The sequence below is a fragment of the Procambarus clarkii genome, chromosome 62, assembly GCF_040958095.1.
Source record: "Procambarus clarkii isolate CNS0578487 chromosome 62, FALCON_Pclarkii_2.0, whole genome shotgun sequence".
In the NCBI taxonomy this organism is placed as follows: Eukaryota; Metazoa; Arthropoda; class Malacostraca; order Decapoda; family Cambaridae; genus Procambarus; species Procambarus clarkii.
The window spans coordinates 22,588,457-22,601,280 of NC_091211.1; the positions used below are offsets into that span (position 1 = coordinate 22,588,457).

Sequence of the window (12,824 nt, forward strand, 5' to 3'; positions counted from 1 at the left end):
TATTCTTGCAACTTTATTAATATTACTCAATAAATTATCTCATTACTGTATTGGATATAAATTAATATTACCTGATTATTTTGAACACGATAAAAAAAGGTGATTTATTATTCATTCTAATTCTATTACGGCTTCCAGCGAGGGAAAACAATTTAATATCTATAATCAATAAGTATTTTTTTTTTTAAAGTTGACTAAAGTTAGTTCTATATATAGAGTAAAATTTTGGAGTCACTTTCAACAATGTTCCCTACGTTTTGTTAACTTTTAAATACAAAAATATTTAACTTTACGTAGAGTTGATGATTTTTTTTGTAATTCTAATTCCTTTTTTTGTGCTCCATTTGTCTCTTTTACCTTTGAATTTTATTCACCTCCTCCTTTTCTCCTGCTTCTTTATCTTCTACTTTTTGCTTTCATATTCTCCTTTTCTTTTCTCTTTTTCTTATCTTGTCTTATTTTCTTTTGGGTTCTCTACTCTTTCTTTTCACCTCTTTCTCCTCTCTTCTTCCTCTTCTCTTCTTTCTCTTCTCCTCTGAACCTTCTCCATCACACGTGTGCCAGCCTCCCTCTTCTCCATCCCGATTAACTCCCTCTCTATTAAAAATAATAAACTTCAGTTGTCGCGCTTCAGTGGTCGGGCTTCAGTGGTCGGGCTTCAGTTGTTGGGTTTCAGTTGTTGGGCTTCAGTTGTTGGGTTTCAGTTGTTGGGCTTCAGTTGTTGGGCTTCAGTTGTTGGGCTTCAGTTGTTGGGTTTCAGTTGTTGGGCTTCAGTTGTTGGGCTTCAGTTGTTGAGCTACAGTTGTTGGGCTTCAGTTGTTGGGCTTCAGTTGTTGGGCTTCATTTGTTGGGCTTCAGTTTTTGGGCTTCAGTTGTTGGGTTTCAGTTGTTGGGCTTCAGTTGTTGGGCTTCATTTGTTGGGCTTCAGTTTTTGGGCTTCAGTTGTTGGGTTTCAGTTGTTGGGCTTCAGTTGTTGGGTTTCAGTTGTTGGGCTTCAGTTGTTGGGCTTCAGTTGTTGGGCTTCAGTTGTTGGGCTTCAGTTGTTGGGCTTCAGTTGTTGGGTTTCAGTTGTTGGGCTTCAGTTGCTGGGCTTCAGTTACCGCCCGTCAATTATGTTAGGGTAAAAATTAATCACAAAAAAATATTCAATTGCAGCAAAAATTCCGAACAAAAATATTTAAAAAAAATTATTGTTGTCATCTCTGTTGACGACAAGCGTGATGGCAGATTTTGATGAGGAAGATTTGGATTGAACTCTCGCGCATCCGGATTACGGCTTCCATTAGCTGATACAGCTCAACCAGTAGTGTAAGTGACAAAAGACTGGGGCCGGGAGCTGGATCTCACTCTTCCTTATACATACACACACACACGTCAGATCAATCCTGGAATATGCAGCTCCAGCCTGTAGTCTATATGTAGTTAAACATAAGACCAAGTTAGAGAAGATTCGGAGGTACGGCACCAGACTAGTCCCGAAACTGAGAGGTATGAGCTACGAGGAAAGGCTACGGGAGCTAAACCTCAAGTCCCTAGAAAACAGAAGAGTAAGGGGAGACATGATAACCACCTACCAAATTATCAGGGGAATTGACAGGGTGGACAAAAACAAACTCTTTAGCGCGGGTGGGGCACGAACAAAGGGACACAGGTGGAAACTTAGTACCCAAATGAACCACAGAGACATTAAAAATAATTTTTTCAGTGTCAGAGTAGTTAAAAAATGGAATGCATTAGGCAGTGATGTGGTGGAGGCTGACTCCATTCACAGTTTCAAATGTAGATTCGATAGTGCCCAGTAGACCCAGGAATCTATACACCAGTTAAGAGTTAAGACAGTTAAGAGGCGAGACCAAAGAGCCAGAGCTCAAACCCCCGCAAGCACAACTTGGTGAGTACAACTAGGTGAATATACTCCCTCCCCCCCCCCTCCCCCCCCCCCCCCCGACACACACACACGAGGAGACCCGTGTACACACGAGTGCTTCAGCGACTGTCAGTAATGATTCAGTGAGGTCGTCAGGCGGACGGACAGGTCAATGGTCAATAGTCAGGTGAAGTGCAGTTCGTGAGACTAATTTCCTTACTCTAATTCGGTGCTTCGGGGGGGGGGGGAGCTAGAGTCCATTATGAAGATGTAAATAGTTGAAAACTCACATTTATGGTTTTTTTTTCGGACGAAGCATTGAACTGCATTGAGGAAGTTGATCGTATTATGAATGATTTTTGTGGGTTAAGATACTCTGGTTATAAATGAATGGAAATAGTGGAGGCACTGTAAGGGGAGAGGGGAGTAGGGGCACTTTAAGGGGAGAGGGGAGTGGAGGCACTGTAAGAGGAGAGGGGAGTCAAGGTCCGTTGAGTTCAAGTTGGCGCTGCTGGGTTTATTGCAGAGTCGCAGGTGACCCATAATTGCTGTGTGTGTGTGTGTGTGTGTGTGTGTGTGTGTGTGTGTGTGTATGTGTGTGTGTGTGTTCACCTAGTTGTACTCACCTAGTTGTGCTTACGCGGGGGTTGAGCTCTGGCTCTTTAGTCCCGCCTCTCAACTGTCAATCAACAGGTATACAGATTCCTGAGACTATTGGGCTCTATCATATCTACACTTGAAACTGTGTATAGAGTCTGCCTCCACCACATCACTGCTGTGTCTGTGGCTCCACGTTTTCACCTTTGTCCCCTTGTTCATATTCCACCCGTGCTAAATAACTTGTTTTTGTCCACCCTTGTCAATTCTCCTGGGAATTTTGTAGGTGGTTAACATGTCTCCCCCTTACTCCTCTGTTTTCCAGGGATGGGAGGTTCAGCTCCCTTAGCCGTTCCTCGTAGCTCATTCCTGTCAGTGTCGGGACTAGTCTGGTGGTATACCTCTGAATCTTCTCTAACTTTGTCTTGTGTTTAAGTAGGTATGGACTTCAGTCTGCAGCTGCATACTCCAGGATTGGTCTTACATAAGTGGTATACAAGGTCCTGAACGATTTATTTCACAAGATATCATCAGTCTGGCACATGCCGTTGATGATATCCTTTTGATGTGGGCGTCTGGGGACAGGTTCGGTGTGATATCGACCCCCAGATCTTTCTATTTGACAATAGAGAATAGACAATGGACCTCTCTATTTGTGTGTGTGTGTGTGTGTGTGTGTGTGTGTGTGTGTGTGTGTGTGTGTGTGTGTATGTGTGTGTGCGTGTGTGTGTGTGTAATTTACTGCATCTTTCTGCCAGTTATACTGGACTCAAATTCATTCTCCCTCTGGCCCCAAAAAAAGTATAGTAGTTGGTTAAAAAACCAGTTCCAGTCATACTCATGAACATTAAATGTAATTTCCCTAAGTGATTTCCCTAAATAAGTGTGTGTGTGTGTGTGTGTGTGTGTGTGTGTGTGTGTGTGTGTGTGTGTGTGTGTGTGTGTGTGTGTGTTTGTCTGCGTGTGCGTGCGTGCGATAACAAAAAATGCTTTGGGATAATAATCAAATATGAAATCCTCTATTATAATTTCTTCATAATTGTCCAGGCGGACTACAGAAGGCAACGATAAACAATGAGTTGGGTTATGCATTGTGAAATTCCATGCTGTATTTCTCATGTCATGTTGCCTCTGATAGCTTTTCCGGGTAGAAGGTTCGTAATGGTACCGCCAGCACCCTCACGGCGAGAGAGGGCAGGGAAAGAGAGAAAGGGAGAGAGAGAGAGGAGGGAGAGAGGGAGAGGAGGGAGAGAGGGAGAAAGAGTGATGGTAAAGAGAGAGAGAGAGAGGGGAAGAATGAGAACACTGTTGCGAACTCTTCACATTTTATCTATGAAGATATTCTGAAATTCATAAAAGGTATGGTGACTTTAGTGTTAATACTATTTCATTAACATTGCGTATTATATATATATATATATATATATATATATATATATATATATATATATATATATATATATATATATAATATAATATATATATGTGTGTGTGTAAATTATGATGAAATTAACACGTGATGGACAATATGCCAGTATATGTACTGTCATATATATGTACTTACACCGTAAAGTCTGTCCAAAGTTCCAGTAAGACGCTAGGGGCTAGCCTCACCCAAATTTGCAGGGGGGAATGGTCTGGGTTGTGGGATGGACATAGGCTGGTCAGGGCAGTTCTAAGTAAAGGGCTCTATGAAATTATCAGCATCCCTAAGCCAAGTGTGAAATATGGCGTGTGATTAATGTGGAGTTGACCAGACGACACACTAGAAGGTGAAGGGACGACGACGTTTCAGTCCGTTCTGGACCATTCTCAAGTCGATTGTGACAATCGACAATCGACTTGAGAAAGGTCCAGAACAGACCGAAACGTCGTCGTCCCTTCACCTTCTAGTGTGTAGTCTGGTCAACTTACTTTAGCCACGTTATTGTGTCTCATTGCCTGCATAACGTGGAGTTGTTTCTGAAAAGGAAAAAGAAATGTATAAAGAGAAAGGAAAGGCAAAGCATTTGTGAGTAATATATTTGTTTCAGTGTTTCATAAGGGGAGTGAGAAGTGGGCAGGGGAGGTTTGGGGGAGGAAAAGATAACTAGACGGAGTTAGCTAGAAACATAATAGAGATAGAGATGGAGAGGAGAGGCATATAGATAGACACTGGCAGAATAACATTTCACCACAAGTGAAGAGATGAGGAAGCATGAGAGGTGAGGGAAGAACAGTGTGAGGTTATCTTGACGATATCTGGAAATGATTTCGGGGCATGGCGTCCCCGCGGCCCGGTCCTCGACCAGGCCTCCTTTTTGTTACACATCATTAGGAAGCAGCCCGTAACAGCTGTCTAACTCCCAGCTACTTATTTAATGCTAGGTGAACAGGGCATCACGGTGCAAGAAACTCTGCCCATTTGTTTCCGCCTCCACCGGGCATCGAACCCTTAACCTCAGGACTACGAATCTCGAGCGCTGTCCACTCAGCTGTCAGGCCTCATAGGGCGGAGGATGAGGTGTGAGTTTGACGTACCGACTCGGCATTAGACGAGTTTCACCATTAAAAAGAGTCCCAAAGAACTCTATCCTTCGGAAAGTTAAATTAATTTATCAAAGTGTGAATCAACTCCTTTGAACTGATCTTTAGAACATACATAATGTATAATGTATTATACATATATGTATGTATAATACACAAATAGATAATCACAACATGACTTTCAGACAGACTTTACTCTCCAAAAGTCGACAAAATAGTATAGCCTTCAAACCAGACTGTCTGACTCATTCAAGGGCAACCAAGAGTCATGCCTGACCTACTAAGGTCATGCCACGTACGCCCCATGCGAGAGTATTCATGTACACACCTCCATAGTGTGTGACCTTCATATTGCTCTCAGACAAAACCTTTACAGAACCTTAGAGGACCACCTAGAGAGGTCAAAGATTAATTAAAGGCAGGGAAATCAATGATTTCCAAACTGGTTAAATTTAGCTGAACCGTTTGAGCCGGTGTTGATAAAACCTGACCGGGACTCATTGTTCTCATGTTCCTGCTCTCATGAATAACTTACAGCTTAATTTACCACATACCATTAACTAGTACTGACAGGTGTCCATGGCATTTGAGGCCATTACCAGGAGCTACGTGCATTACATTACCAGGAGCTACGTGCATTACATTACCAGGAGGTACGTGCATTACATTATCAGGAGCTACGTGCATTACATTACCAGGAGCAACTTGTATAACATTACCAGGAGCTACGTGTATAACATTACCAGGAGCTACGTGCATTACATTACCAGGAGGTACGTGCATTACATTACCAGGAGCTACGTGCATTACATTACCAGGAGGTACGTGCATTACATTACCAGGAGCTACGTGCATTACATTACCAGGAGGTACGTGCATTACATTACCAGGAGCTACGTGTATAACATTACCAGGAGCTACGTGTATAACATTACCAGGAGCTACGTGCATTACATTACCAGGAGCTACGTGCATTACATTACCAGGAGCTACGTGCATTACATTATCAGGAGCTACGTACATTACATTATCAGGAGCAACTTGTATTACTTTACCAGGAGCTACGTGCATTACATTACCAGGAGCTACGTGTATTACATTACCAGGAGCTACGTGTATTACATTACCAGGAGGTACGTATATCACATTACCAGGAGCTACGTGCATTACATTACCAGGAGCTACGTATATCACATTACCAGGAGCTACGTGTATTATAAATTACTTGTGTCACATCTGGATCCTTTTGTTTACCTCTGGTGATGTGCGTCTCCCCAGCCCACTGTTGCTAACGCCTCCCTCGTGCTGACAGGTGTCGCTCCAGAAGGAGAGGAAGCAGAGAAGGAGGAGTGGTGGGGGAAAGGCCAGGCCCTCCAGCCGCAGTTCGACAACATTCCCTCCAACGTCACAGCCAAGGTGGGAGAGTCAGCGTTCCTTCCCTGCACAGTCTCGAACCTTGGCGACAAGTCGGTAAGATTTTGCCTTCTCTCAGTCTAAAGGGTTCCCTAAAAAAAATCTGTAACTGTAGGTTAATTAACAATTTTTGTCAATGCTGCTGCTAAATTCACTAAATAATTCACTAAATAATAATAAGTAAAAGTGATAATTCGAAAAAAATGATTAATGATAATTTAGAAGCAAAACATAATACGTGTTGATCACATTATTTTGTTCTCTGATACTTGACTTATGGGACGCCCTGTTAGTCATCTGTTCTTGATGGATTCGGGTCTTAAAATCAGGTGGTCTGGCAACAGGGAACTTGTTAGTTCTGAATAAAGTCAGAGACAAAGGTCAGGCAAGGGTTGACCTTCAGGTATTTTTAAACTGTCATGTTAAATTTCGGTTGTTTTAAGGAAATAATGCCTTTTTTGAGTCATTGTTTGAAGGAGGGGTTTTCTCTCCCTGTGTGTGTGTGTGTGTGTGTGTGTGTGTGTGTGTGTGTGTGTGTGTGTGTGTGTGTGTGTGTGTAATTACCTAAGTGTAGTTACAGGATGAGAGCTAAGCTCGTGGTGTCCCGTCTTCCCAGCACTCTTTGTCATATAACTGTGTGTGTGTGTGTGTGTGTGTGTGTGTGTGTGTGTGTGTGTGTGTGTGTGTGTGTGTGTGTGTGTATACTTCTCTGATTTTACATGAGTGTGTGCAAGATAATATATCAAAATACATTTACAAACATGTATATACATACATGCATATGAGAGATCAAAATGCCTCTCATATGAATGTATGTATATGAGAGGCATGTTCAGCTAGCAGTAAATAGGTACCCAGGAGATAGCTTGTAGTAGGGTCTCATCCTGGGGAGGGTCCGTAATTCGACCCTGAGGGGAAATGGGGCGAGGGGAGGCTCTCGATATAACCCTAACATATATAAATACACTGGCTGCCTGTCCCCCGACACAATGAATTATTAATAATTAATATGTGTAACATTTTGAAAAATGTGGTGATGTTCGTATGTGCAATCAGTTCTCTGTCCTCTTTCGAGATCTCTCACCATCTCTTTCTCCCTTGTCAACTTTATTACTTTTCCACATTTACCTTTTCTCTCTCTCTCCCCTGATTGCTTTCTCCTTTTTTTTCGTGCCAATAACTCTCTTCCTCCATTATTCCGGGTCATATATTCGTTTGCTTTCTGCTCTTCGTCTGTCGTTAATCCCCTCATTCCCTCGTACCGTCTTCCGCCTCTCACCCTCTCTTCCATGTTCTTGTACTCCTCCCTCTCTTTCTGTCTGAGCTCTTCTGCAACATCACTTTCTATCACTTTCCCTCCATTCTTCCAGCTATTGCTCGTCCTGCTATTTCTCCTGCACCTGCTTCTCTTGCTATTCCTATTTCTGCTAGTCCTACTCCTTTTTTCTTATCAATTCCTCTTACTCTTCATCTACTTTCCCCTCCTCCTTTCTTGCTACTTTCTCTCCTCGTTGCAACATGCCAAGGGTTACCTTGAGGTTACCTTGAGGTGCTTCCGGGGCTTAGCGTCCCCGCGGCCCGGTCGTCGACCAGGCCTCCTGGTTGCCGGACTGATCAACCAGGCTGTTGGACGCAGCTGCTCGCAGCCTGACGTACGAGTCACATCCTGGTTGATCAGGTATCCTTTGAGGGTAAGTCAACATTTTTCTCCAACGTCGCGACGCCTAAGAGAGCCTCCAGGCATTCATCGTGCTCCAATCCGCATTCTTCAGCTAGTGGAGTGTAGAGTGTCCTCTGCAATGGTTTATTGTTTCTCTGCTCAAGCTGGAAACCCGTAAACATTGCAAGAGGATTTCAAATGCTTGTCCCAACTCTCCCAGAAGCGTATCGGAAAGCAGTTCAATGCCGGTTTTGTAGCTGAATCCATACAGCAGCTCCGCGGACATTGATCCGCGTTTGTTAACATGTTCTTAATTGTTTTAGGGGATTCTTCTGTGATAGATCACTTTAGGTATGGCGCGGCCCTCTTCGTAGACCTCTTGGCGAAATACGTTCATCTCGAGAGCTTATGCGAAAACATGTGTAAATGTAAATATATATTTGGTTAGATTGCATTAAATAACATTTTTAGGTTATTTTTAATTCGTGTAGGATATATATACAAAAATTAATTCGCTTTGTCGGGGGACAGCTAGACGAACAGCGGTATTAGGTGAATGGAAACGTGCCTAACCATTTCTGTTTTGACCGGGATTCGAACCCTGAATTTCCGATTGTGAGTCGAGAACGACCCCCAAATTACATGTGGGTGAAGGCTTGGTTATATTAAGCTAAGAATAATTTGGTATTGGCGGCGATCAGGTCATATTCGGTTTGGGTCATATTAGGGTATAATAGGCACGACGAGTATACTAGGTCATTCCCGGAGCAACATAGAGAGTTATTTCCTTATAATACAGTTTTAATTGATGTGGGAATACACTTATAACACTTGATATCTCAGTTCTCATAAATGCTTAACGAGACGCCTCTCTGTATCTCAACACAATATATTATCGACAATGATTCACTTCAAGGAGCATGTGTCATTCACGAGGCAATTAGCCAAGGCTTGGGGATGAACTGGTCGTATTAATTAATGCGTCGTAGTAATCAGGTCAACATTGTACACTCACAAACTGTTGGAAAGTATAAATGAGTTATTAGTGTCGAGGACTTGAGGGGGAGGTGACTGAGAGGCTCCAGTGTTGGGTATGGAGAGGTTGGTGTTGTACAGCAGCCAGTGTTGGGTGCGACGTTTGATGTCACCTGTGCTGTGTGTGAATCTTGATGCTGTGTGAGTCTTGGTCCTTCGTGTGTGTGTGTGTGTGTGTGTGTGTGTGTGTGTGTGTGTGTGTGTGTGTGTGTGTGTGTGTGTGTGTGTGTGTGTGTGTGCATGCATGCGCGCGCGTCTTGGTTTTAGAGACTTACCGATTGTATAGTGTTACGAAAAAGGGCTTGTTAAAAAAAACAAAAAAAATGTGTTACTAGCTGTTGCAAACATGACTCTCGTCTTACAATCATTAGCACCTGTTTGTTGCACATCCAAGTGTTACTGGCATTGCCCGGAGCTACTAGTGTTACTGGGTGTTTCGTTGTGCTAATAAATTCCAGTACCAGGTTTCACCTCCTTCTGGAAAATATCCAAGATTCTTTTCAGGGTCATAAAACAGATGTTGAACTATGATGATCAATACAGATGTTGAACCATGATGATCAATACAGATGTTGAACCATGATGATCAATACAGATGTTGAACCATGATGATCAATACAGATGTTGAACCATGATGATCAATACAGATGTTGAACCATGATGATCAATACAGATGTTGAACCATGATGATCAATACAGATGTTGAAACATGATGATCAATACAGATGTTGAACCATGATGATCAATAGGACCATATGTTGAACCATGATGATCAATACAGATGTTGAACCATGATGATCAATACAGATGTTGAACCATGATGATCAATAACGATTGGTGTTGCTAAGTGGCAGTTTTCCATACATTTGTTACTGCCGGGTGTGTTGACTCTGTTGCAATTACCATACAGGAGTTATTGCATAGGCTTAGGATTTAGGAGAGACCTGGGTCAATACTAACTAGAACAACGGGGGTGTTGGACTGTGGAACAGATTACCGGGTAACATAATAAACGTGGAATTGGTGGATGGTTTCAAGCGTAGGTTAGACATATATATGAATGAGTTTAAGGGAAATTTCCTTGTTAAGACTTCTCAATAGCTTGGTCGATAGAGCTTCGGCCTCACACACGTGGGGTCCACGGTTCGAGTCTCCTAGAGCCCAGATGAGAGGAATGTTTGACTGAATATTAACATTAACTGCTTCATATGGGCCCCAATGTATGGCTTCAACAGGTCCTTATATGTTTCTACCTTCTTTTGTGCAGACGAGGAGTCACAATAACGTGGCTGAAATATGTTGACCAGACCACACACTAGAAAGTGAAAAGACGACGGCGTTCCGGTCCGTCCTGGACCATTCTCAAGTCGATTGTGAGAATGGTCCAGGAGTCTCACAATCGAGTTGATATCACGACTCACAATCGACTTGAGAATGGTCCAGGACGGACCATTCTCAAGTCGATTGTGAGAATGGTCCAAGAGTCTCACAATCGAGTTGATATCACGACTCACAATCGACTTGAGAATGGTCCAGGACGGACCATTCTCAAGTCGATTGTGAGAATGGTCCAGGAGTCTCACAATCGAGTTGATATCACGACTCACAATCGACTTGAGAATGGTCCAGGACGGACCATTCTCAAGTCGATTGTGAGAATGGTCCAAGAGTCTCACAATCGAGTTGATATCACGACCCACAATCGACTTGAGAATGGTCCAGGATGGACCGAAACGTCGTCGTCTCATCACTTTCAAGTCTGTGGTCCGTTTTTTTGTGTTCCGACTGTTTTGTTCTCTACGTGCAGGTGACTTGGATGAGGCAGCGAGACCTTCACATCCTGACAGCCGGGATCTTTACGTACTCCGCTGATGATCGCTTCACGGTAAGTCCCGCCACACACTAAGTCCCGCCACACACTAAGTCCCGCCACACACTAAGTCCCTCTTACCTGCTTATGTGGCTTCCTCACTGATTAACTGATCCCATGAACGCCTCTATGATTAATATCGAATTTTCCTGATTGGGGAGGCTTACTTCTACGTGTTGAAGTAAGAAATTGATTATTTATTACTTCTTCTTGATTATTTCATGAGCTAGTTGATTGTTTTTCTATGGCAAATCTGCCATTAACTAGTTGATTACTAAACTAAATATAACTAGTTGACTTAGCGATGACTGTTCTGAATAGTTGTTTGATATCTTGTTTAGATGACTTATTGGCTGATTGATTAGGTCGTTGTAAGGATATCTGTTATCATATAGCGTAGTTTGGCTGGCTGGTTCATTGATTAATTATTTGGATGGCTGGTTGGTAGATTAATTACTTCGTTTGATTGGCTGTGTGTTTCTCGTAATGACTGGCTAGTTGGATGCTGTTTAATTGCGACTTGAATACCCTATTGTTTCTCCACCTGACTGGCTCATTGCCTGGCTGGGTAATTAATTCCTTACGATAATTTTTATTTGATTTATTTCATCACTGATTAATTAGCTCTCTGGAATGATGGGCTGATTAATAATTTAGCTTCCATTTTGTCTGCCTTTCCTTGCCTTCGTCGTATCATCAGCTCAGCCTTCACGAAGCTTTACAAATAACGATGTTTTTTACTTAATTTATCACGACACTTCCGTCAAAAGCTTTCATTCATCACATTTTCTAAGGACTTCCACAACTTGTAAATTCCTCTGGAGTCGTAATTTCTGCCTCATGTTCGTTGTTTGTGGCAATAACATTGTGTTTGTCACGCACTCGGTCTCACTGACCTCAGCTTAAGTGTAAAGCTTACTCGTAAATAGGTGATATAGGTCTCATTTCCTATAAACACAGTGTATGTGAGAAAGAAAGCGTTACACTTATTTCTCACCGAAAATCTTAAGAACACGTGTGCTTCGGTTCGTATTTTCTCTAACTTAAAACCAAAAAGTAAAAATATTATTTCAAGAGAACTTTCTTGGTGATTACTTGCTAAGACGCATACCCAAGGGCTAATTACATTATGAGCTAATGTCACTTTTTCACTCTAATATTGTCGTTCAAAGGCGCATGTCGTAGTGCTTCTAAGATCTAGCTATCCCAAGACGCGTGTGGTGGTGCTGCCTAAATAACCTTCAATTACCACCGTTAATAAAACTAAGCTCCGATTTTCTACATAAATTTTACATATACGCAAGTGTGGGTTTTTTATCCTATGTTATTATGTCTGTGAGAATGCATACTAATAACTATTATTTTCCTGTGGTATAGCCTCGTCTTGAACCAGTGGTCACCTTGTCACTACAGACGATGAGTCACAATAACGTGGCTGAAGATATGATGACCAAACCAGACATAAAAATATGGAGAAACAACGTCATATCGTTCTGTCTTATATCATTATCAACTTGGACTTGATAATCGTCCAGGACGGACCTAAACATCGTCGTTTCTCCATTTTTCTGACGTGTGGTTTGGTCAACTCACCACTGTCTGCTTCATAAATAAAAAGGCTCGTGGAACTGATTGCTAGGACAACTCTGGCTGGAAAATGAATTTTTTATACGCAAGTAACACAGTCTTGTACGTATAATAACGATAGGTGATGTAACCAAGTAACGATTAGTCTTGTTCATAGATAACGGGATGTCCAATATGTAAGGAAGGATGATCGTGAACGAATATGCATCCGGATGAGCGAACAGAAGCAGCGGTGCGCTGCATGTTCCTCTTCCGGAGTCGATTATATT

General features: G+C 42.3%; 1 protein-coding gene across 1 annotated transcript in view; it reads left to right on the plus strand.

The window, feature by feature from the left end:
• LOC123766512 (zwei Ig domain protein zig-8) overlaps window positions 1-12,824 on the plus strand; it is a 38,314-nt gene that overhangs the window by 11,721 nt on the left and 13,769 nt on the right. Inside the window, exons 2-3 of the mRNA XM_045755727.2 lie at window positions 6,303-6,460; window positions 10,906-10,983. Coding sequence (XP_045611683.1) covers window positions 6,303-6,460; window positions 10,906-10,983 — 236 coding nt within the window. The remainder of the gene's footprint in view (window positions 1-6,302; window positions 6,461-10,905; window positions 10,984-12,824) is intronic.